Source organism: Cryptococcus neoformans, chromosome 1, assembly GCF_000091045.1.
Source record: "Cryptococcus neoformans var. neoformans JEC21 chromosome 1, complete sequence".
Lineage (NCBI taxonomy): Eukaryota > Fungi > Basidiomycota > Tremellomycetes > Tremellales > Cryptococcaceae > Cryptococcus > Cryptococcus deneoformans.
The window spans coordinates 1,030,001-1,050,459 of record NC_006670.1 but is presented as its reverse complement, the minus strand read 5'-3'; the positions used below and the strand labels follow the sequence as shown (position 1 = coordinate 1,050,459).

General features: G+C 47.4%; 8 protein-coding genes across 8 annotated transcripts in view; 6 read left to right on the top strand and 2 right to left on the bottom strand.

The window, feature by feature from the left end:
* Positions 1 to 158: 158 nt before the first annotated feature.
* CNA03900 (eukaryotic initiation factor 4F subunit P130, putative) lies at positions 159 to 5,453 on the top strand. The gene is made up of 7 exons (XM_566733.2): positions 159 to 413; positions 549 to 846; positions 901 to 1,589; positions 1,643 to 2,338; positions 2,394 to 4,157; positions 4,210 to 5,057; positions 5,108 to 5,453. The coding sequence occupies exons 2-7, from the start codon at positions 576 to 578 to the stop codon at positions 5,322 to 5,324; spliced, it is 4,485 nt and encodes a 1,494-aa protein (XP_566733.1). The 5' UTR covers positions 159 to 413; positions 549 to 575; the 3' UTR covers positions 5,325 to 5,453.
* A 238-nt stretch (positions 5,454 to 5,691) lies between these two features.
* CNA03890 (cell division cycle protein 91, putative) lies at positions 5,692 to 8,091 on the top strand. The gene is made up of 9 exons (XM_024656252.1): positions 5,692 to 6,014; positions 6,068 to 6,132; positions 6,190 to 6,356; positions 6,410 to 6,510; positions 6,580 to 6,811; positions 6,865 to 6,964; positions 7,028 to 7,196; positions 7,250 to 7,612; positions 7,680 to 8,091. The coding sequence occupies exons 1-8, from the start codon at positions 5,855 to 5,857 to the stop codon at positions 7,564 to 7,566; spliced, it is 1,311 nt and encodes a 436-aa protein (XP_024511900.1). The 5' UTR covers positions 5,692 to 5,854; the 3' UTR covers positions 7,567 to 7,612; positions 7,680 to 8,091.
* Positions 7,115 to 8,743, bottom strand: CNA03880 (conserved hypothetical protein). Its single transcript, XM_024656251.1, has 9 exons — positions 8,506 to 8,743; positions 8,383 to 8,416; positions 8,229 to 8,327; positions 8,136 to 8,155; positions 8,051 to 8,064; positions 7,916 to 7,985; positions 7,678 to 7,851; positions 7,510 to 7,631; positions 7,115 to 7,420 (listed from the first exon to the last, which is right to left on the bottom strand). The coding sequence occupies exons 1-8, from the start codon at positions 8,523 to 8,525 to the stop codon at positions 7,625 to 7,627; spliced, it is 438 nt and encodes a 145-aa protein (XP_024511898.1). The 5' UTR covers positions 8,526 to 8,743; the 3' UTR covers positions 7,115 to 7,420; positions 7,510 to 7,624.
* Positions 8,744 to 8,991: 248 nt separating this feature from the next.
* On the top strand, positions 8,992 to 11,970 carry CNA03870. The gene is made up of 8 exons (XM_024656250.1): positions 8,992 to 9,226; positions 9,303 to 10,221; positions 10,330 to 10,523; positions 10,830 to 11,061; positions 11,125 to 11,308; positions 11,372 to 11,513; positions 11,573 to 11,671; positions 11,762 to 11,970. Exons 2-8 carry the CDS (start codon positions 10,219 to 10,221, stop codon positions 11,850 to 11,852), a joined length of 945 nt encoding a protein of 314 aa, XP_024511896.1. The 5' UTR covers positions 8,992 to 9,226; positions 9,303 to 10,218; the 3' UTR covers positions 11,853 to 11,970.
* A 643-nt stretch (positions 11,971 to 12,613) lies between these two features.
* CNA03860 (actin filament organization-related protein, putative) lies at positions 12,614 to 14,002 on the top strand. The gene is made up of 5 exons (XM_566725.2): positions 12,614 to 13,164; positions 13,231 to 13,285; positions 13,356 to 13,452; positions 13,513 to 13,735; positions 13,793 to 14,002. Exons 1-5 carry the CDS (start codon positions 12,790 to 12,792, stop codon positions 13,871 to 13,873), a joined length of 831 nt encoding a protein of 276 aa, XP_566725.1. The 5' UTR covers positions 12,614 to 12,789; the 3' UTR covers positions 13,874 to 14,002.
* On the bottom strand, positions 13,997 to 16,015 carry CNA03850 (pyruvate dehydrogenase (acetyl-transferring), putative). The gene is made up of 9 exons (XM_566723.2): positions 15,569 to 16,015; positions 15,393 to 15,508; positions 15,248 to 15,342; positions 15,076 to 15,188; positions 14,762 to 15,039; positions 14,700 to 14,713; positions 14,531 to 14,641; positions 14,193 to 14,478; positions 13,997 to 14,139 (listed from the first exon to the last, which is right to left on the bottom strand). The coding sequence occupies exons 1-9, from the start codon at positions 15,809 to 15,811 to the stop codon at positions 14,052 to 14,054; spliced, it is 1,344 nt and encodes a 447-aa protein (XP_566723.1). The 5' UTR covers positions 15,812 to 16,015; the 3' UTR covers positions 13,997 to 14,051.
* A 189-nt stretch (positions 16,016 to 16,204) lies between these two features.
* On the top strand, positions 16,205 to 18,888 carry CNA03840 (protein serine/threonine kinase, putative). Its single transcript, XM_024656249.1, has 10 exons — positions 16,205 to 16,303; positions 16,356 to 16,905; positions 16,959 to 17,199; positions 17,240 to 17,451; positions 17,498 to 17,762; positions 17,813 to 18,017; positions 18,069 to 18,151; positions 18,207 to 18,263; positions 18,314 to 18,543; positions 18,609 to 18,888. Exons 2-10 carry the CDS (start codon positions 16,733 to 16,735, stop codon positions 18,691 to 18,693), a joined length of 1,551 nt encoding a protein of 516 aa, XP_024512056.1. The 5' UTR covers positions 16,205 to 16,303; positions 16,356 to 16,732; the 3' UTR covers positions 18,694 to 18,888.
* Positions 18,889 to 19,168: 280 nt separating this feature from the next.
* Positions 19,169 to 20,459, top strand: part of CNA03830 (conserved hypothetical protein) — a 2,580-nt gene continuing 1,289 nt past the window's right edge. The window contains exons 1-6 of the mRNA XM_567159.2: positions 19,169 to 19,445; positions 19,527 to 19,619; positions 19,676 to 19,698; positions 19,766 to 19,793; positions 19,854 to 19,975; positions 20,026 to 20,437. Of these exons, the coding sequence (XP_567159.1) occupies positions 19,308 to 19,445; positions 19,527 to 19,619; positions 19,676 to 19,698; positions 19,766 to 19,793; positions 19,854 to 19,975; positions 20,026 to 20,437 (816 nt within the window). The 5' untranslated portion in view covers positions 19,169 to 19,307. The remainder of the gene's footprint in view (positions 19,446 to 19,526; positions 19,620 to 19,675; positions 19,699 to 19,765; positions 19,794 to 19,853; positions 19,976 to 20,025; positions 20,438 to 20,459) is intronic.

The window sequence follows — 20,459 nt, the reverse complement described above, 5'->3', positions numbered from 1 at the left end:
GCAGGGACGCAGCCGAAACTCGCGAGGATGATAGCCGGCAAGATATTATTACGTAAATGGCAGCGGATATAGGAGGTTCCATTCGTAATAGGTGTCTGGGTGGTTGCCGCTCGCACGCCTGGGGCTATGATGATGAAATAGTGGGACGAATACACTTCTCATATTATTCTTCCTCTTTCTCCTTCTCTCTTCACGCTCCGGATACCTCCCCGGACTCCATCTACAAGAGAGTCCCAGCGATAATCCACCAGAGGGATTTCAAGAGGTTCCTTCCAGCTTGCTCTCATCCTCACCACTCGTTCTCCGTGGTGTCATAGAACAAATTTGAAAACGGACAAGGGCTACTTTTACCCTTCAAGCGGCTTACCACCTATATTCGCATCCACAGCGTGAATAATTCGATTATCCTCTCGGTGAGTTAGAGGTTTGAGCAATCTTTCGCGGTCATTTAACGCCGGTTGCTGGTCGTTCTCAGCTCACTCTTCTCCACGCACAAATCACAATCTATCCGCTCCCTTCTCGTCCCCACTACCCCTTGTCCTCCAAAGACGTACTTTCCCATACATCCCTCGTCAATGAGCCAAAACACAAGTCCTACGGTCAACGGCGACAACAAAACGAGCGCCCCTGGCTCCATTGCTTCTGTTTGGGCGCGTGGTCCTCCATCTGCCGTCTCATCGACTTCCGCTTCCAAGAATCAATCCGGCGTTAATACCCCCTCCCAAGAGGGAGCGGGCCTCCCAAACATAACCAGTGTATCTAGCTCAGCTGCCATTTCGATAAGAAATGCCCATTCAAGACAGAATAGCTTATTAGTGGGGCCTGGCGGCGTTGATATCAAGAAGGGCAAGTTCCTATTGGCGGGAATATTAGGAAAAAGCTGACCTTTACTCAATACAGGTAACATTGCATTTGGGACAGTGGATTCACCCAATACAGCGTTATCTTCGTCCCCTGCTGCTCCTTCGACCACCGGCGGCCACCTTGCGGATGCAGTGAAATCATTTGGCTCGATCGATGCGGACGGAAACTCTGATCCTGATGTGGTGAAGACTCGAAGAACCAGCTCCCTTAGCAATCCTATCGGTCCTGTACAGGAGAAAAAGCTCAGTGTCCATTCTCTCTTCACTAGTAAAGCCCCGGCGCAGGCCCCCTTGGGATCTTCTCCATCACGCCCTGCAATGTCTCCTCCACAACCGCATCAGCAGCCTATTCCTCATATACGTCGCCAGTCAATGGGGCAAGGGGGCCCCGGATTCCAGAGCCAGGTGCCAGTAGGCTCTCCAAGTTTCACAAGCGGCCCACCCATGCGTCCTCCCATGGTAATGCCTAACCAGCCACGTTCACCGGTGGCGAATCCTAACGTCCCTCATGGGCAATACGCACCCATGCCTCCGCTTCATGTGCAACAGGGTTTCCGTCCCCCGCAACAAGGTATGGGGACTCAGCAGCCTCCAGTGAGACCTAATGGTATGGGCACTCAGGGCATGGCTCGTCCCATGATGGGTCCTGGCCAATATGGTATGCATCCTGGACCCCAAGGGCCCCAGTATCCAGTGATGGGATATCCTCCTCAAGGAGGTTTCTATGTGAGCTATTATTTTTGGACCGTATGTCGATGTTTGGGATTGACATAATGTAGCCCGGTTATGGGCCGTATGACCAACAGCCGCATTACGGTTCCCCACAATGGGCCCAGCAACAGCAAAATCAGTCGTTCAACGCTAATTTCGGTCCCGGCCCTATGTCACCTCGGAGCGGTCCTAGTCAGATTTCTTCCGCCCCCTCCCAATCTCCTTTGCCACCTCAGGGAGTTCCACTTGGCAGCGGTGGGCCTAGTCCCATTCCCACTCCGCCGAATCGACCCCCTAACTTGATGGCTGGTCACCAGCATTCGGCCTCTATTCCTGCTACTCCAATTCCTTCTACACCATCTCGTCCCATGCAAGCTAACGTACCTCCTCCCTTCCTTTCCGGAGCAGCTTCAGTGTTTACACCCAGAGGTGCTTCAAAGGCCGTTAAGATAGCACGTGAAGATGGCACCGCTGTGAACATGAAGGAAGTTGCTGAAGCGGCGTCAAAAGCGGTTTCCAGTGGTGCTCACACACCTGAATCTGCGGCTCAACCTTCTAAAGATGATGCGCCTCGAAGAAAGCCTGGTTTACCTGTGATTGTCAGACTTGAATCTGAGGAACAGAAAAAGAAGAGGGTAGCAGAAGAAGAAAGAGAGGCCAAATTGAAGTTTATGGAAGAGAAGGAAGAGCAGGAGAGGAGGGAGCGCTTGGAAAAGAAGATCAAAGAAGATGAGGAGCGCCAGGCAAAAGAAGCCGCAGAAAAAGTACGTGATGTCCCTTCAATAGTTGTATAGACGTCACTGAGACACTATGGATTAGGCTGAAGCAGAGAAGAAAGCTAAAGAGGAAGAAGAAAAGAAAAAGCTTGATGAAGCTTATGCCGCGGAAGCGCTGGCTGCAAAGAAGCTCGCAGAGGAGAAGGAAGCCACTGCCAAGGCCGCCAAAGAACAAACAGAAGCGGCTGAACGAGAAAAGCTTGCGGCACACGCTGCAACGCAAGAAGCTCGAGACAAGGCTGAAGAGCAACGTCGTGAGCTTTTGTCTACCCCTGTCACTCCAGCTGCAGTATCACCCGTGGAATCTCCGGCGCTCGGGGCGGGGCTTCCTGCCAAGCCTGTAGCTGCAATCAGCGGTGCCATGAAAACACTCCCTACAGCCCCGGAGCTGGCTTCTACATCTGTCGCGACCATCAATGAGACGCCTTCAGCCTCCGCATCTGCTCTTAGTTCTGCCCGGCCTATCAATGATCTCAGTTCTATCACTTACCCCGCTACGCTGAAGAGCCCCGATCCTCGACTAAATGTCGACGCCGAACCCGGCAAATTCCGATACGACCGCGAATTCTTGATGCAGTTCATGGCGGTGTGTCGTGAGAAGCCAGATACTCTTCCTCCTTTGGAGGACATTGGCCTAGAAGTGGACGGTGGAAGCGGGTTTGGTGGACGTAGCTCTCGTGGAGGAAGTCGAGCTTCAATGGGTCCCTCGAGTCGCTCTGCTCCCGGCGGCGCTGGCCTGGGCATTAGTGGTTCCAATCGCTCCGCCTTCCCCGGTCAGGGCATGGGGCAGTTTGGCTCAATGGGTCAATTCGGCTCTGGAGCCGGACCCATTCGTAGCACAAGTGAGCAACGGTACCGTGCCAGCCTCAGTAACCGCACACCTAGTTCATTGTCTGGTTTGCCGTCACTAGGGATCTCAGGGTCACGAACTGGCGCCAACAGAGGTAGTCAGCGTGGCTCCAAACGTGCTCCACAATCGTCTCAAGTCCCAACATCTGCCACTGCCCCTATTCCGATCTCCGAAAATGCTTGGACCCGAACACGATTGGGTGGCGATGCTCAAGGTACCCCTGCTTATATCGAACGAAAGGTAAAAGCGCTCTTGAACAAATTGACCGAGGAGAAGTTTGACCCTATTTCGCTTCAAATCCTCGAATGGGCCAACAAGTCAGCCAACGAGACGGATGGTTTGACTTTGAAGCTGGTCATCAAACTCATCTTTGAGAAAGCCACTGACGAAGCTCACTGGTCTGCCATGTACGCGAAGCTTTGTAAGCTGCTGCATGATGAAATCAGCCCTGAGGTATCCGATACCATTGATGGCAAACCAGTTGCTGGACGTGCTCTCTTCCGTAGATATTTGCTTGGTCGTTGTCAGGTGGATTTCGAGGCTGGTTGGAAAGCTCGTGAGGACACAGCTGTGGCCGCTGCGGCGAAGAAGGAGGAGGACGGTGCCAAGCAGGAAGAAGCGAAGGATGACAAGGACAAAGAGGCAGTTCTCATGAGCGATGAGTATTACGCTGCTCAGAAGGCGAAACGTCGCGGTTTGGGTCTTGTGCAGCTTATCGGAGAGCTCTTCAAAAGGGAGATGATTTCCAATAGAGTAATCAAAGAATGCTTGCTCAAATTACTCAGTAACACTACGGACCCTGACGAGGAAGACATCGAATCAGCCTGCAAACTCCTTACTACGATCGGTGCGGCGTACGATCGAGTCGCGCCTGAAAACCTCAGCAAAGCGTTCGATATGCTCAGTAAAATGATGCAGGTGGAATCATTGTCCTCACGTATCAAATTCATGATAATGGTAGGAAACTAGAACTTCTTGACCATATTGCCTAGCTAATAATGGTTAACAGGATGTCTTCGATTTGCGCAGGAATGGATGGAAATCAAAAAAGAATCAGACGAGCGTTATGACAATTGCCCAAATTCACGAACAAAATGCAAAGGAAAAGAGCGCTGCTTCCACAGCAGTCTCCAAAGAATCTATATCCCGTGGTGGTTCGCGCTCCGGTAGGGACAGACATGAAGGATCTCAACCTGGCGAATGGCAGTCTGTCTCTGCTGGTCCGCGTTCCCTCAACCGACCTACTGATTTCTCCAATATGGGTCGTAACATCAGCTCTGGTGGAACAGCCCCTTCTTTCGGTCCAACTAGCATCTTCAATACTCGAAAGGGTAAGGCAGGAACCCCCACTAATGTCACTCCTCCTATGTCTCGCCAACCCTCTTCTGCAAACATGTTTAGCGCTCTCAATGATACCCAAGAGAATGAACTCGTGTCTGCCGAAAGACGGACCAGCACTGACAACGGTGAATCTGCTCCACAACGCAAGAGGCTCAATCTGGCCCCTCGTACCAAACCAGTAGAAGGCGAAGGCGAGAACAAGGACGAAGGGGCAGAGGAAGAACCGCATGGAGACCGCGTGGATGAACATGACCTATCTGAAGAAGAAGCTAGGGCCAAGATTGATTTAGATATGAAGGAGTTGTGGGGCGAAAAGGACCAAGGAGGGTCGAGGAACCCTGAAGATATCGCTGATTACTTTAGTGCTTTACCCGTTTCGCGCCGTCCTCTGCTGGCAGAACGTCTTCTCAACGATATTTTCAGAATATCCAGGCTGAAGGATGCTGAAATAGTGGCGAAGGGGTGGAAAACCGCTTTACTGCAGCAATCAGTTTCTGCAGATGTCCTCAGACAAAGGTGCGTTCTATATGAAGACAAGTGATCGCTCTATTGACATACTGAGCTAGTCTGGAGCATCGCATGCCTACTCTAGATGATGAGTCCATTGACTTCCCCTCAGCTTATGAGGCTATCGCCCTCCTGGTCCGAAATGTTTCTCTATCCCAAGAAGACATCAACGCTATGGTTGGGAGGATTGAGGTAGAAGGAACACCTCGCATCACTCCCCCGCAGAAAATGGAAAAAGCCCTCAGAAAAGTCGATGAGGCGGGATCTTTGGCGTAGACAACCGATTTCTTCAATCTCTTGAGTTGATTATCCTTGCTTCTTCATATATTTTACCGTTATCCATTTTTCTCTCTAATTTCTATCAGGTTTATTCTGGTTGACGTATGTATGCCTGTTCCTATGTCCCAAGATATTCACTCTGCACACTGTTATACTGTCACTTTTGCTGTCATACCGGGGGAAAAGTATAAATGTACATCTGTCCTATAAACTTACGGGACGGATTGCAGCAATTCAGCCGTAATTTGCATTTGACCTTCTGCGTAATATATTTTACGCGTGCGACTGACAGAAGAACAAACCCCAGCGGCGTGAACAACGGTCAAGACCGAACATCTCTACTGTTTCTGTCACAGCTCGTCGCGTCAGTCGCGCCCCCTCATCATTTATTCGACAACAATTTCCCCGTGTGTCAGATGGTACTTTGCTTCACTTCTGTCCTTTTTGATATTCAACTCCATCACTCATTAGTTACCCATCCTTCGACAGCATCCTTACGACGCTAAGGGTCAAGGGCCATCGATACAATGAGCTATCTAGAGCGATTATGTTCACACAAGATATCTCACTCTGAAGTCTACATTGTAGGGGCTGTACTCCGCATGGCCCTCTTTTCCTTGCCCGAAGTTGTGATAGCTTTGCAACGAAGGCCGGAGCTATCGACGCCCCTAACTTCTTTTCGAAGCAGTAAGTCCGCTGTTTCATTCTTCTCCATGATGACTTACTTTACCGTTCGTCAGTCCAGGAAGGCGTCTTCATATATGAGCACGGCACAAGTCCTTACTCAGGGGGTACTTTCTACCATGTAAACTTTCGACTGATGCCATGTACGATCCAAGGAGGTTGCTGACTTTCCTCTTAGTCTCCAATATATTTAGTCCTGTTCAGTCATGTTATTCCTATATCGTCAATCTGTTTAACTGCGGCATTCTGGACACTTGCGGATCTCTGGGGCGCATGGTCTCTGGTAAAAATCTCCCAAGCCAGAAACCAAAAGCGATGTGCTAGAGATGCTTTGGTAGCTGCTGTGTAAGTTATTTTGTTGATGTCTGTGATGAGACTCTTAATGATGAATGGATCAGATACTTGCTCAACCCCTACTCATTACTCACCTGTATTGCACGATCAACTACAACCTTGGATAACGCAGTGTTATTAGGTGCTCTCTCCGCTGCAGCCGCAGGTCAGCTTATTCCCAAAGTCTCCTGATTCGATCCTAATGCTAACTACTCTGTGCTCGCAATGCCGATAGGGAAAACAACTTTTTCGCTGATATCGTTAGCTGTGGCAGTGCATACGTCCTTCTATCCTATAATCTTACTGCCCCCGATTGTAATTCTTCTGGGGAAAATCAATACCGAACAACCAAAGAAATCATTGGTTCTACAATCCTTATTGCTCTTTGCTGCCTTGACGATCGCTATTGGCGTTTTCAATTTTGTAATCCTGGGGGACAACTGGATTTGGAAATCATTGGGTACCAGGTACGTGTCTACATCCTTGCTTTCACATGCCACTAATGTACAGTCCCTTTCAGCCTTGAGGTAACCAATCTTACCCCAAATGTTGGTATGTGGTGGTATTTCTTCACAGAAATGTTCGATCATTTCCGAACGTTTTTCCTTGGCGTTTTTCAGGTAAGGACTTTTATTGTCTTGCCTTCATTATAAAGCGCTACTCTGATATATATTATTCGCTAGCTGCATACAGTTATTTACATCGCACCGATATGCATCCGAATGGTCGATAGGCCTTTGGATGCTATATTATTGCTCCTAGCAATTTTTGTCACATGGAAGAGCTTTCCTGCTCTGGGAGATATGGGTCTTTGTGCTGGACTAATTGGATGCTTCCCTGATATACTTGCCAGTAAGTCAAATAAAGTGCTGAAACCAAGTATCGCAACTCATCTGATTGTGTAGATTTACGCCATCCTCTGTTCTCCCTCACCGTCCATCTATACACGTCTATTCTTCTTCCTTTGTTACATTCTCTTTGGCTACTCACCGGCACAGGCAATGCGAATTTCTTCTACGCTGCCACCATGGTGTATGGTCTGAACGCGAGTTTGATCATCGTCGACATGTTAGGTGCTAGTATGAGGGTCGAAGTCAAAAAACGAGTTGCTCTGGAAGGAGCCGATGACCAATCGGGAACGCAAGATAAGAAAGAATGTACGGACGACGTCTGTGAGAATTGGGAGGCTAGGAAATGGCACGTAGTGCAGTTCACGAAATGAAATATTCAACTCAGCCCTCAGTCTCAGTTGCATCGTTCATTCGCTGGCAAGTATTGTGTTATGGACTTCGCACGGGTCAATGGGGTCATCTTCTAATGCGGGCCGACCTACAGAATTGTAGCAACAACTTTGCGCCCCTGTCCTTGCCCACCCCATCCTGCGCCATTATGCCTGAATTCCGCAAGGTAAATACCTTGCCACGTACCCAAAACCAGCTTTCCTTTCGAGATGGGGACAGTGATAGAATTTCCAATCAATGATGTCTTCAAATGGGATACAGAATCACTGAGTAGAATGACGTAGGTAAGCTTCGCTCACTCCAGTAAGAAAGTTAAGAGTCAAGACGTACTCTGGTCCCTCATCTGTATGTTCCCACGGTAAAGATTCGGGCACGATAGTGTCAAGAGCCATATCCATGTCTGTTAATTATTGTCAGATTGAAAGGAGTCCTGCTACAGTTGAGTTTGGATACACGCAAACTCACCTGTCCGAACCGTTCTGTGGGTCATTGTAATAATTGTAAATGAACAAGTTCCATCATATCATCCGATCAGGAAGTCTCAACTCACCGGTCACAATTCTCGTTCAGCTGCATGTAGACACACATAAGCAAGTGATCCCGCAGGAATAGCAGCCACAAAGCACCCAGAAAACAAGCTTACAGTCAAGCCAGCAGAGGTATGCAAGCAATGAAGAGTGAATATGCCGATGTCTACGTTTTTCAAGCCTTCCCGACACTGTTGAATAACTTCATTAGTTACCTGGTCATCAGAAACATCAGCAAAGTAACTAAAATCGAATGTAAAACGAGCAAACCAGATGCATCCCCTTCCTATTAGGGGGCAACGAACTTGTGAATTTCAACAAAGATTAGCATATTGAGCGCCTGAGAGGTTGGAGACATAGTACAGAGATGAAGGAATGATACAGTTCACTCACAATGTCTTTTGCCACGGCATTACTGTACGAAAAAGTGATAAGAAGACCTGTGATGGGAGGGGCCCGGTTTTGTGTAAGAAGGTGGATGATCGAGTAAGACACTGCCAATCGAAGATCAAGATTTGATGTATTCTTCGTTTTCGTTACGGTTAGACAAAGAGTTATTAATTGAACTGTGGATCAATTAATATCAGAAGATCTTGTTGAAAACAAAATAGTGAATGTAAAGGGCTGGTGTGTATAGAACATGGACGGATATTACTTATGCGTGCGTGCGATGGAGATCCATAGATTCGTTGCGGAAGCAAAAGTACTTTTGGTATCCTGTGGGGTAACTTTTACAGCAGGCTATAGCGTTAGTTCGGGTTATGGCTTATTGCTATTGCTTATTGCTTATTGGCTTATCTTGCTCACGGGGCGCAGGGTCGCCTTACGCCTACATAGCGCTATGCTACGTCATTATACGTAACATCTGACACAACCCTCACAACGACAGCCACGACGAGACACAAAAAAAAGACGACACGCCAAGCACCAAATTACGACTTACGATCAACGACTGACAACTGACAAAGACTTCTCCAGGACTTAAGGTTGCTATTTACCTTTTGCGTTTCACGAGTCTGCCGCCTGTCGCTTGAGCGTAACTCATCAGGCATGGCTGGATTGTGGATCCTGGACCGGAGACTTAACTCATCGCTCATCCTGCCTTAGCTTGCGTGTACGTTCGACTTCTTCGTGCACATATTTTCTTGTTTGCCGACTTTTTTACTCATTCACTACTGTCTTCTGTCTAGCCTTTTTTTCTGTGCTTATATGCTAAATAGCACTTGCATATGCGTTACTTAGATAGACAACTACATCCTACAATACGTAGCGTCATAATAGTTCTTCGGGGATACGGGGTCAGGTGTCGGGCCAGGCCAAAAGAATTTCACGTGAAGTCACCTGAAAAGAAGAAGAGCCTGGAGTCCGATGAGCGGATAATTTCTGGTCTTCTGGATTCTAGACCCACCCGTTTGTCAGTCCGTCATGCCCGCAGTCGACAGACAGCATTGACGATCAGCGAAGTCCTCTGATGAAAATAAAACATCCAGAAAGTAGGAGAGATAGAAGAGCATACAACAGCAGCATACTTACTAAGTAGTAGCTGTTGTACCAATATTATAAAGAGACGAGAATCTGGAGTCGTCGCGACTAACTACTAATTTATCGTTATCCTATCATCAGCTATCAAATGACAGGCCCGGCAACATCTTAGAGGCTCGGCAAAGGGGGGAGAATCGAGGTGGGCCTCTCTTCCATTTTTCGTCTCCTCAACTACGTATATCCCAGAGTCTGGAATCTTTGAGCTGGGAAGGCACCTTTTGTTGATAACTGTACTGATACGCTTTACGTTGCGTACCACCACGCTACGTGGTGAATACTAAAGGTCCGACGTCTGACGACGTGCCGTGCTGTTGTACTTTTTTGCATGTTACTGTTCTGGCCCCATTATATAGGGTAGACATGTTTTTTCCCGTCATCAGCCAGTCTCTTTTATATGGGCTCTCGCAATCATACATTAGTAATCCATAATAATAAAAGCAAATCGACAGTCCATTTCGTTCTGAAAATTCTTCTCGTTACCACTGCCATCTCCTCCATTGGACTATAGATATTCGGGATCGATATTGGTACCACTACTCCCTGACAGGGTCTCACTCCATTCTGATGGTGAGTCTTTGATTGAAAATGCTGCTTGTCACAAATACCAGTGGGTGCTATCGAACTCAGAGCTGATCATCGCGGCTGGTTGTTATCATGTATATATTGATATTATAGGCCTTTTCTGCAGCCTATGTGCCATCGTCTCCGGGGCCAGGGGAGTACAACCCTCCATATCCGGGCTACATCATCTATTCTTCAACTGTACGCCCTCCATTTTCACAGGGATCGCCAACAACTATCAGCTGGGAAAGAAATTTTGAAAAATTTATTTGTGAAAATGATGCTAAGAGCCACAAATGGGACGAATTGTAAGTGACGCTCGTAAGGAAAAGCATTAGTCGCGCAGTCATTACTTCAACAAAGGAATTCCGCAAGGATCCGGTTGAAGACGCTTTCTGTCTGGCATCCTTTCTTTGGTTTTTGATTATCCTCAGTGTTTGGGATCATCCTTTGCGCCTTCTCATGCGAAGAGTCAATCCTTATCCTTTGTCCTAATAGTTCTGTACTCAGTGTGGAAGAGTATATTAGGCATCTACGATTCATGCCATAATCCTTTATTCTGTTCAGAAACTTGCATCGCCTGGCACAGAAATAATAAGCTGAACAATTTACAGGATGACTTTCAACTCGTATGCTGTACGATCACCCTCTCCTTCAGATTCGCGAAGTTCGGACGCCATTCCCTCCAAATCCCCTCCGAGGTCCTCACACGTCTTCTCCAAAGTAAAATCTACAAACATCTTGGGAGTATTTGGTTTGTCTGTCCGCACCACCGAAAGGGATCTTCAGGATGAATTCAGCAGACATGGAGAGATTGAAAAGGTTGTTATCGTGTATGACCAACGGGTGAGTAGGTCGCGCAGCATTACGGTCACGTCGTAAAACATATCTGAAATTTGTACTGTACAGACCGGCAGGTCTCGAGGTTTTGGCTTCATCACCATGAGGTCGATTGAAGACGCTACCCAATGCATCAACAAGCTAAACGGGTTCACCATCCATGGACGTAATATCCGAGTCGATTATTCTGCGACACCCAAACCGCACGACCCTACACCTGGACAGTACTTAGGGCCGAAGACAACAACAATCTGTGAATCATTTCAAGAGTGAAAATAACAAAATCAAAGATTTTGCTCATATTCAATCATCATAGCCGACGAAAGACTGTTATCCCGATGTGGTCGATACGACGACTTTCTAGAGATGGACGGATCACTTCACGGCGCAAGTCATCGTCATCATTTCAACCGCAGTAAGGGTAGATATGATATCAGGGATGATCAGATGCTCGATAAGTGAGTTGACTCTCCAAATTAAACGAATCTGCACAATTTCGCTAAGCCTTGCACTACAGGAACATGATCAGACGTCGCCGACTTGAAGATGCGTATTATCGGGGTCGACACGACAGGCGCGAGGCTCATGAATATCGTTATCGACGAACATCATTGAGGTGAGATGTTAATATTTAGTTTTTTCAGACACTGATCGTCTGTGTACAAACCGATAAAACCATTTCCGCGGTATATAAAACTCATGCCAGCCCTCGTCGAAACACATATGAGACCTCATCCAGTCGCCGTGGCAGAGATGCTGCTTACGAATCGGGGTGTAGTGATTCCAGTAGATATTAATAAATTTGCGTCCTGGAATTATCAGTAGATTGATTTTGTAACAAACAGCCGTGAAGTCGGTTGTTTGTGTATGTATAGAGAACCTAATATGTATAAGTAATGCATGAGTGGAATACACAGGTACCGGACCGTATCGTCCCAGAAGTATCCCATGCGACGACGCGTTGTTCTACATCATGATACAAGACGGCTGGGGACTTACTACTAGTAGGAGGGAGTAGGTCTTCTATTATCGAGTTTGGTTATAGATTCAATATCTATGTAAGAATTCGTTGGTAATCCAACAACCCTCTGTTCTACGTGAGAGGCAGATCAATAATAGAAGTAATTTAAGCCATGTGTACGTACGAAGAGTAAATCCTATTAGTAGTTGTTGTTAACAACCCATTCCTTCCGCTGGTGCTCTATCTATATTATGTGGCCGTCTATTAGAAAGCCGGGTTTGAGATCCGGAAGTCAGCCCAAAAAGGTTCCCGATCCGGAACTGCTCAAATGACCTGGTCTTACCTGTCTGTACGGTGTCAGGCAGGAAGCAGCCTGAATGCATTCGCAAAAGGATCCAGGATCTGCCCACATCAGGATTTGGAGGGCCGGATCTCAGGAAGACGAGTGTATTACTTGTACTACTTGCTTGTGTTGTCAATGAAAGTTAATGAGTTTTAAATTATTGCGGTAACAAAAGCGGTATCATCGGTAACGAACGCCAACACCTTTGGCTCAACGTTGCAGTGACCGCGTCGTCTCTTCAGCGACGGAGTTAGTTAGTTCCCTTGTCTCTTCTCATCGTCTTCCGCGCAGCATTGCCTGCAGCTTGGTTTTACACTTTCTTTCAGTGATAATAGTGTATTCTTTCTATATCTCACACACTGTCGTAATCTTTCCGATCTTTCACCCTGCCAATAATAGCACGCAATCTTCGAAGGAAACTCTTATTATCATGGCCACCCAACAGCCTGCTCAGGCGTTTGCTTCCCATTTGATCAACCAGACATTGTCCTCTATCGCCCTTCTTGAGTCTCTCTCCCTCATCAACTCAGCAGATGCTTCCTTAATCCGTCAAAAATTACCCTCTCCTACCGGCCCGTTCCCAAGCCTTAGTCCTCCTTCACCGTCAAATTCATTCGCAAATCTCACCATTGCACAATCGTCTCCTACGTCTTCTTGGACCGTTCAGCATGCTAGAGACGACAACTCTTCAAACTCGCCCTCGAACAGTATGCAGCCCTCTGCTTCGGCGCCTGCCTTGCCTCCAAGACAAAGATCGGAGCCGGCTGAGCGAAGAGCCAAAGCTCTGTGGGATTTTAGCGGTACTGTGCGTTTTCAACATGCCTTTCGTATACACACACATTGCCCATACGAACACTGAACAATCCCATAGGAAGCGGATGATCTGCAGTTCCGTAGTGGTGATACCATCATTATCGACGAGGAAGGTACGCGTTGTCATGAATACTGTACAAACGGGCCATGTTATATTTCTTCACTGACATTTAATCTCTGTAGTTAACGAGCAGTGGTCTCGAGGAAGGGTGATCCCGAATGGCCACAGCGCACCCCTACCGCGGTCGGGATTATTCCCTTCCAATTATGTTGAACAACTGTGAATAAAGATGATTTGCTAAATTCCGCTTTTCTTCTACTGATAACGTATTCGACACAGCCCTCCGGTCCAGAACAATGCTCCGCCCCCTCCCCAGATACCATATTACCAACCCCCACCTCCCGGCCCACAAAGCATGGTTCCATACCAGCCTCCTCAACAAGGCTATTACGGTCAGAAGCCTCCAATGCACGCTATGCCACCTCAGCAACAAGTCCAGGGTGGCGTGATGGTGCAGCAAGACACTCAACACAAACCCAGGTTTGGAAAATTAGGATCTCAGGTCGGTCCTTTCTACTTTCTGTAGACCTTATGCGTCCTGACACACCTTGCACCGCAGCTTGGTACCGCAGCTGTTACTGGTGTAGGCTTTGGAGCCGGCTCTGCTGTTGGAAGTGGAATCATCAATTCCATTTTTTGATCGCATCCTCTTTCTAGATTGGCGTTCATGGCTTGAAGACGAGAAGCTGCACGCGAGGGCCTTTATAGCAGTTATGGTTTCCGCGTTAGCATAGCAGCGTACTATTTTCATTGTACATGCATTTCTTTATCGTTGCTATGTGAGCGTTTCTATACATCGACTGCAGCAGGCAGCAGGATTAATAAGACAATGTTTCCACTAATTTATCGAAGACCCGTATCACATCAGGCTGATAAAATCGCTCGAATGATAAAGGCACCGGTGTGCTGAAGTCCATCAGTTTTCGCTACCCCATCGTCGAATCGTCGCCAGGACTTACTCCCATCCGCTAACAACTCCCACGGGTGCTTCAAGATATTCAAATGCTCTTCTGCCCACTTCGCCTGCGATATTATTGCCCACACTCCCGCTTCGACCAGCCTCATGGACTATGACTAATCTTCCAGTTTTTCGCACGGCGGACACCAAGTCTTCCAGGGGCAACGGATTAATGGTTCGAAGATCAATCAATTCGATAGAAGGAGCCGGCTGGGGAGGGCGAAGCCCGGGGGGAAGTGAACCTAAAATGCTCGACGGAGGTTGCTGAAGCATATTGATTGCTCGCACTTTATCATGGAAGTGTCATTATCGCTTCGTCCATCACATCATTACACTTACAGCAGATATGCAAAGGTGTACCATAGGACACTACGGTGAGGTCTGCGCCTTTGCGAATAACTTCAGCCTGTCCCAATGGAATGGTGTAGTCATCGATAGGAACCTCCTCCACTATATAACGACCCCCATGAACTGTCAGTTTTAGTTGAGCACCTTGCTATAAACGCACCTGCCGCTCGATAACTAAAAAAAAGATATGTTATCAGTTCAAGTTTAAATGGCCGAACTCACAGAATCTTAGGTTCAAAGAACAGGGTTGGAGACGGGTCTCGAATGGCGGCCAAAAGCAATCCCTTGGCTTGTATGGGTGAACGCGGGATGACGATCTTCAGTCCTGCTGCACCAAGAAAGAATCCTTCAGGGCTTTGTGAATGATATAAGCCCCCATGCCCCACGCTACCTATAGGGGCACGGATGGTAAGGCTTCCGCCAACCGGTGGATACGAGCCCCCGCTGGCATATCTTTGTTTTGCTGCCTCGTTGACGAGTTGATCAAAAGCGGGAAATATCTTCACGTCAGCGTGACCCTGGTATGAGGCACCTACATAATCGCCAAATTGTATTTCGGCAATGGCACATCCGCCTACGCTTGCTAATCCGATGCCAAAGCCAGCAATACCTTGCTCCGTGAGAGGTGTATTGAATACACGTCTTTTTCCTGCAGGAAGCCCGTCCTTTATAAGATGTGCTGTCGTTGTCACTGACACAAGGACCCACCAAATTCATCTACTAAGCCCGTGGTACATCTAAACACTCCTGTTTCAACATCTTCGCCGAATACAAAAGATTTCGGGTTCTTGGCTAGGGCGGTGCTGAAAATGATGGATGAGGAGATAAGCTAAAAAGGTTGATATATACTCACCCCAGGGCGTCACGAATGGCTTGATAGAGATTCATCTTTCTTGTCTGTCGGCCTTTCCCTGTAGGTCCTTTGAGGCCATGACCATCTGCGAACTTCATGCCGGGAGTATTCAAAGCCTTTGAAGTGGTCAGTGTACCTGGAAGTAGTAGTGTTTTGTATCATGTGCCAGAGCTTACTTCATCTCGAGTGCGAAGAAAAAGCTCACTCTCCCCTAAAGGTGGTTCTTCCGTCGTACTCTGCATATCGATGATAGCAGGGGCAGATCGTGAAGGAGGTGGTTTCCCTTTGTGAACGGCTGCATGATTTGTGGACATACGTTTTCCTTGTTCAGATTGGAGGAGACATAAACACTGGGGTTTTCTCGTTTTCACTGTGAGTAAGAACGACTGTGTAATGCGAGAACCAGTCAACAATGTCATCCTGGAGAGTGGCGGATGGCTCTTTTATGGGGAAACCGACGGCTAGATGACTGAAGAGCGGGGTGAAGTAATGATATGGAAGTCGTTGTGTTGTTTCTTCTTCCGTCTGAGCCGACTTGCAGACTGCAACACTCAGAGCATGGGAATGATCTGTATGCGGCTGAGATGGTATAAGAATAATGGAAGAGTGGCCGCATGGTGATTAATTAATAGCGCTCACGGAACATCAACATAGATATATCAGGTGACACCTGGTGGGCCGCAAGCATCAGCAGCACATAGATTATTTATTCGGGTTATGAAGTAGCCGACGGAGATGGCGATCTTCCGCCGCAGCAGTAACAGAAATCTCAACCCACAGCTAATCGCTACTCCATTTTAGTTGTACACTTTGCCACCTGGGGCGGCGGAAGAATAGAGGACGGACTTGATACAGAAGAAGGACTAGCAGACGAGCGAAGGGGAAAGTAGATATTGGTACATAGTGTCGTGGTAAGTGGTATGGATTATCATGACGTTGTGATATTGAATACTTGAGTATTAGACTTACCATTATGAAGCGTTATAATGGTACGACGGACCCTGAAGGTGGAACAGACGGAATGGCGCACCACCAACACCCCTTCGGCTCCACCACCGTTCGGCGTCCTTCTTCTGCTCTCCTATCATATATTTATCATACCATCATTATCTATTCGCTTCGGTGTCGACCATCCAAATAAACGATCGTCGTCACAAACAGTCAGGTCAGGTCCTCCTCGTAACACAAAGCACCGGATCATCAAGCATTCGACAGCCTTGACCTAAGCGCTTTAGAGCCGCTCCACAACTCCTTTATTCTGGCTCCTGGCCAGTCCTTGCATTTGCACTGCCCGACCGCCAGCGATAGATTACCGTCAGCCAGTTATAGGCCATTTTACAATGTTCCAAAAGGTGTCCGATAAGTTCCATCGCAAACAGCAGTCCACGACATTACCCGGTAAAACGCAACAGGTTCCTAACCCTACCAGTCCAGTCCTGGCGAAAGCCAATTCTCAAGCTCAACAAGCATATTCTTTGCCTCAAGATCATTCCCCGATGGAAGGTATACAAAGGTCAGGGATCTAAATAAACTGAAAAAAGTCCGAAGCTGACAGTTGACGGGCAGGGATTCCCCGCCTATCCAACAGCCTATGGCTACTGAAAAGGCACCCATAGTTGGATCTTCTGCATCGACGTCTTTACCCACCCTATCCGTGCAAGATGGCACTCTTCCATTGACTCCAGGTGCTCAGGGGATGCAGACAGGCACAATCGACGGGCATCGGCAACTTCAGAGTCCTGTGTCTCGTAGTAGTAGTGCAGGCGAGGATAAGATGAGAGAAAAGGCGAGGGATGCCCAGGAGCAGGTTGGTACACATGACAATGTGCATCATTAACTTGTTATAGGCAGCGCAATCCCAGGCCAACCTCCATCACGCAACGCAACAAGCGCGCGTTGCCGCCATCAATGCCGCCGCTACTCAAGCTGCCCTTGAAACAGCCGCCCAGCTGCCCGCAACTGCTAGGGTCCCAGTTTCCGGTGGGGGAGTTGAGCAGGGTCAAGCAAGGCGCAAAACAGCTGGCCGATATGCTCTATCTGATTTCCTTATTGAAAGAACGTACGTTCATTCTCCTCCAACGTCGTCGTAGCTTATGAACTTTTAGTTTGGGCACCGGGTCCTTCGGACGTGTGCATTTAGTGCGGTCACGCCACAACGGTCGCTTCTATGCCGTTAAGGTTCTGAACAAGGAGAAGGTTATCAAGATGAAGCAAGTTGAACACACCAATTCTGAACGAGAGATGTTGGTGCGGGTTCGACACCCATTTCTCGTCAACCTCTGGGGAACCTTTCAGGATGTGAATAACCTGTATATGGTCATGGACTTCGTGGCAGGAGGTGAACTCTTTAGCCTTCTTCGTAAAAGTCAGGTACGTTGCGCCAATGTAGCCCATCCACAGACTATTAACATTTGTGGTAGCGATTCCCGAATTCTGTCGCGAAATTCTACGCAGCCGAAGTTGCTTTAGCGCTCGACTATCTTCATTCACTCGATATTATCTACCGAGATCTTAAGCCAGAAAATCTACTTTTGGGTGCAGATGGCCATGTCAAGGTTACCAACTTTGGTTTTGCCAAGTATGTACCTGATATCACCTGGACTCTTTGCGGGACACCGGATTACCGTGAGCGTTTTGATCTTCAGACGCGTGTACTGGCATACTGAAACAAATCAGTTGCTCCGGAGGTTGTTCAGTCCAAGGGTTATAACAAAAGCGTCGATTGGTACGCTTTAGGGGTATTAATATTTGAAATGCTGGTGCGTTTTTATGTTGATGTTGCGACAATATGATTTGGGTCTGAATCTTGCTCAGGCGGGTTATCCTCCCTTCTTCACCGAAGACGGCAATCCAATGAAATTGTATGAGAAGGTGATATTTTCGACAGATAGTATTCATCCAGAGCTTACACTTTTGTCTAGATCATTGCTGGCAAAGTCCGCTATCCGACATACTTTGACGCACTTGCGAAAGAACTCTTAAAAAATCTACTGATCGGGGACCTCACTAAGCGATACGGTAATTTGAGAGCGGGCTCTTCTGATATATTTGCCCATGGGTGGTTCGCAGAAGTCGACTGGGACAAGCTGTACAGGCGCGAAATCCCGGCTCCATATGTGCCCAAGATTGACGGCGAAGGAGACGCTAGCCAGTGAGTCGGTCCTGATATACAAATCGAAATCTCTGCCCGAAACTGAAATATAAAATGCCATGCAGGTTCGATCGCTACCAAGAGGCGGATGTTAGTGCTTATGGGAAGGTTGGCAACGGTCCATATGATCATTTCTTCACGGAGTTTTAGTTTAGACCGCCCGTAGGTCACGCGGAATGGCGTCTGGTTGTATCCATCATCATATAAGGGATCTACATTAACATCTGCATTACTAAATGGGCGAGCACACCAAGAAAGTTTTGATTTGTTACGAAGAGTTATGTGATAGATACTGCACTCATTATTCTTGAATTGAAGTAATATGAAATCATTTGTTGTCAAAAAAGAATCAGGTGTTAGCCTGATCCACTATTATGCGATTATTCAGTTATTTGTTTGACTTGAGCGACGTCCGTCCCTGTTAGTGTTAGTCTGTAACTGCTGCTACAATCGATATCTTCCTTGCGCGCACATTTCTGATTCAGTACACTGTGATTTTTGATAATAAACCTATAGACAAGAAGGGTTGAGGGTCGGCTCGAAGCGGTGACGACCGTATAAGTTGCTGCGGATGAATGGGTGATGATCGATGCATGTTGATAAATAAATACTGTATCGGGCTGGTGGATTTGTCTATAAATCATTCGTTTTTCTTTAGATTATTTACACAGAAAATCACGCACCAAATCGTGTTATTGATCTACCCATTATTCGCATTTCAGGCAATCACATAGTTGTTTGGTGTTTCGATTGGTTTCAATTCTATGTCGGACGACGCAGAAGTGACGAATAATAAGAAAACGACGAAATCGACATTGTTAGATGGCAATCACATTTTTCCTCCTTTTTATGCTTGCTATCTGTTGAGGTCCAAGGCTACTGCTAATTCCAATCGAACTTATGTAAGTCTCTTATCCTCTTTGTTTTTGGGTCTTTGGTTGTTCTCCCGATATTGACATTTGGTGATGATTCATGTTTTGTAGGTTGGGTCCACACCAGATCCGCCAAGGCGAATTAGGCAACATAATGGAGAGCTCAAGCAGGGAGCTTGGTCGACATCCCGTCATCGCCCATGGGTGAGCGACAGAACGCACAGTATTGTTACTCAGATTTGCTAATTTGGAATCGATAGGAGATGCAAATGATCGTATACGGGTAGGTGACACTTCCTGATTTCACGACGTATTTATGTCCTCAATCCATACTGAGAGCAGTTGATCAGGTTCCCAAGTAAGCTCGCGGCCCTTCAGGTAAGAGGATAGACTAGTTGTGGCTGCGTCGCGTCACTGAATCACTGAACAAATCGGCAGTTTGAATGGGCGTGGCAAAAGCCAGAACTCTCTAGGCACCTCAGAATTCGGGGGGAGGATCAAGAATACTATCACATATTCACTAAAGATGCAAGGCGCAACTGGGTCGAACGTAAAGTTTGGTATGTACGCCTTATGCGCAAGTACAAATTTACAGCTTACTTGGTCATAGCGTCGCTTACGCTCTAATCTCTTTAACGCCATTTAATCGATTACCTCTTCATGTACGGTTTTTTAACCATGAAACCCATGGCATCTGGCAGTCGATTCACGAGCAGGCAGGTGTCAACACTATACAACGTGGCAAATCTCGTGCGAAGCCCGTCAATCCGCTGCACCTTCTCAGCCAAAGTGTAGCGCCTGCTGTAACGATAATACTTGACCTTGGAGGTGTTTCAGGGACATCAGGGAAGAGAAGAGAGTGTACGAAGGGTGTTATGAGCCACGAGGGTCCTATTGACGTAAAAGACGTTGAGTTCAGACAGGGATTTGGTGTACGGGGGAAATGGCTAGAGATAAGAAAGCGTATCTTATCAGGACAGGATCTATGTTGCCACCTCTGTCAAGAGCGCATAGCTTTCAATGTGGGTAGATAGATACATTCTG

What these genes read in the sequence shown, in the direction of transcription:
- CNA03860 (XM_566725.2), top strand. Translation starts at nt 12,790, where the DNA reads ATGGCCACCCAACAGCCTGCTCAGGCGTTTGCTTCCCATTTGATCAAC. An exon ending in TCCAATTATGTTGAACAACT is followed by an intron (nt 13,453 to 13,512) that starts GTGAATAAAGAT and finishes TATTCGACACAG; the next exon opens with CCCTCCGGTCCAGAACAATG. An exon ending in TTGGAAAATTAGGATCTCAG is followed by an intron (nt 13,736 to 13,792) that starts GTCGGTCCTTTC and finishes CTTGCACCGCAG; the next exon opens with CTTGGTACCGCAGCTGTTAC.
- CNA03900 (XM_566733.2), top strand. Translation starts at nt 576, where the DNA reads ATGAGCCAAAACACAAGTCCTACGGTCAACGGCGACAACAAAACGAGC. An exon ending in CTCCTCAAGGAGGTTTCTAT is followed by an intron (nt 1,590 to 1,642) that starts GTGAGCTATTAT and finishes GACATAATGTAG; the next exon opens with CCCGGTTATGGGCCGTATGA. An exon ending in GTATCAAATTCATGATAATG is followed by an intron (nt 4,158 to 4,209) that starts GTAGGAAACTAG and finishes AATGGTTAACAG; the next exon opens with GATGTCTTCGATTTGCGCAG.
- CNA03880 (XM_024656251.1), bottom strand. Translation starts at nt 8,525, where the DNA reads ATGCCGTGGCAAAAGACATT. An exon ending in ATGCCGTGGCAAAAGACATT is followed by an intron (nt 8,417 to 8,505) that starts GTGAGTGAACTG and finishes GAAATTCACAAG; the next exon opens with TTCGTTGCCCCCTAATAGGA. An exon ending in CATACAGATGAGGGACCAGA is followed by an intron (nt 7,852 to 7,915) that starts GTACGTCTTGAC and finishes CATTCTACTCAG; the next exon opens with TGATTCTGTATCCCATTTGA.
- CNA03890 (XM_024656252.1), top strand. Translation starts at nt 5,855, where the DNA reads ATGAGCTATCTAGAGCGATTATGTTCACACAAGATATCTCACTCTGAA. An exon ending in CCTAACTTCTTTTCGAAGCA is followed by an intron (nt 6,015 to 6,067) that starts GTAAGTCCGCTG and finishes ACCGTTCGTCAG; the next exon opens with TCCAGGAAGGCGTCTTCATA. An exon ending in GATGCTTTGGTAGCTGCTGT is followed by an intron (nt 6,357 to 6,409) that starts GTAAGTTATTTT and finishes TGAATGGATCAG; the next exon opens with ATACTTGCTCAACCCCTACT.
- CNA03850 (XM_566723.2), bottom strand. Translation starts at nt 15,811, where the DNA reads ATGACATTGTTGACTGGTTCTCGCATTACACAGTCGTTCTTACTCACA. An exon ending in AAATACAATTTGGCGATTAT is followed by an intron (nt 15,040 to 15,075) that starts GTAGGTGCCTCA and finishes GCTGACGTGAAG; the next exon opens with ATATTTCCCGCTTTTGATCA. An exon ending in TACACCTTTGCATATCTGCT is followed by an intron (nt 14,479 to 14,530) that starts GTAAGTGTAATG and finishes TCCATGATAAAG; the next exon opens with TGCGAGCAATCAATATGCTT.
- CNA03840 (XM_024656249.1), top strand. Translation starts at nt 16,733, where the DNA reads ATGTTCCAAAAGGTGTCCGATAAGTTCCATCGCAAACAGCAGTCCACG. An exon ending in CGAGGGATGCCCAGGAGCAG is followed by an intron (nt 17,200 to 17,239) that starts GTTGGTACACAT and finishes AACTTGTTATAG; the next exon opens with GCAGCGCAATCCCAGGCCAA. An exon ending in GGCGAAGGAGACGCTAGCCA is followed by an intron (nt 18,544 to 18,608) that starts GTGAGTCGGTCC and finishes AATGCCATGCAG; the next exon opens with GTTCGATCGCTACCAAGAGG.
- CNA03870 (XM_024656250.1), top strand. An exon ending in GCCGAAGACAACAACAATCT is followed by an intron (nt 11,309 to 11,371) that starts GTGAATCATTTC and finishes CAATCATCATAG; the next exon opens with CCGACGAAAGACTGTTATCC. An exon ending in GATGATCAGATGCTCGATAA is followed by an intron (nt 11,514 to 11,572) that starts GTGAGTTGACTC and finishes CTTGCACTACAG; the next exon opens with GAACATGATCAGACGTCGCC.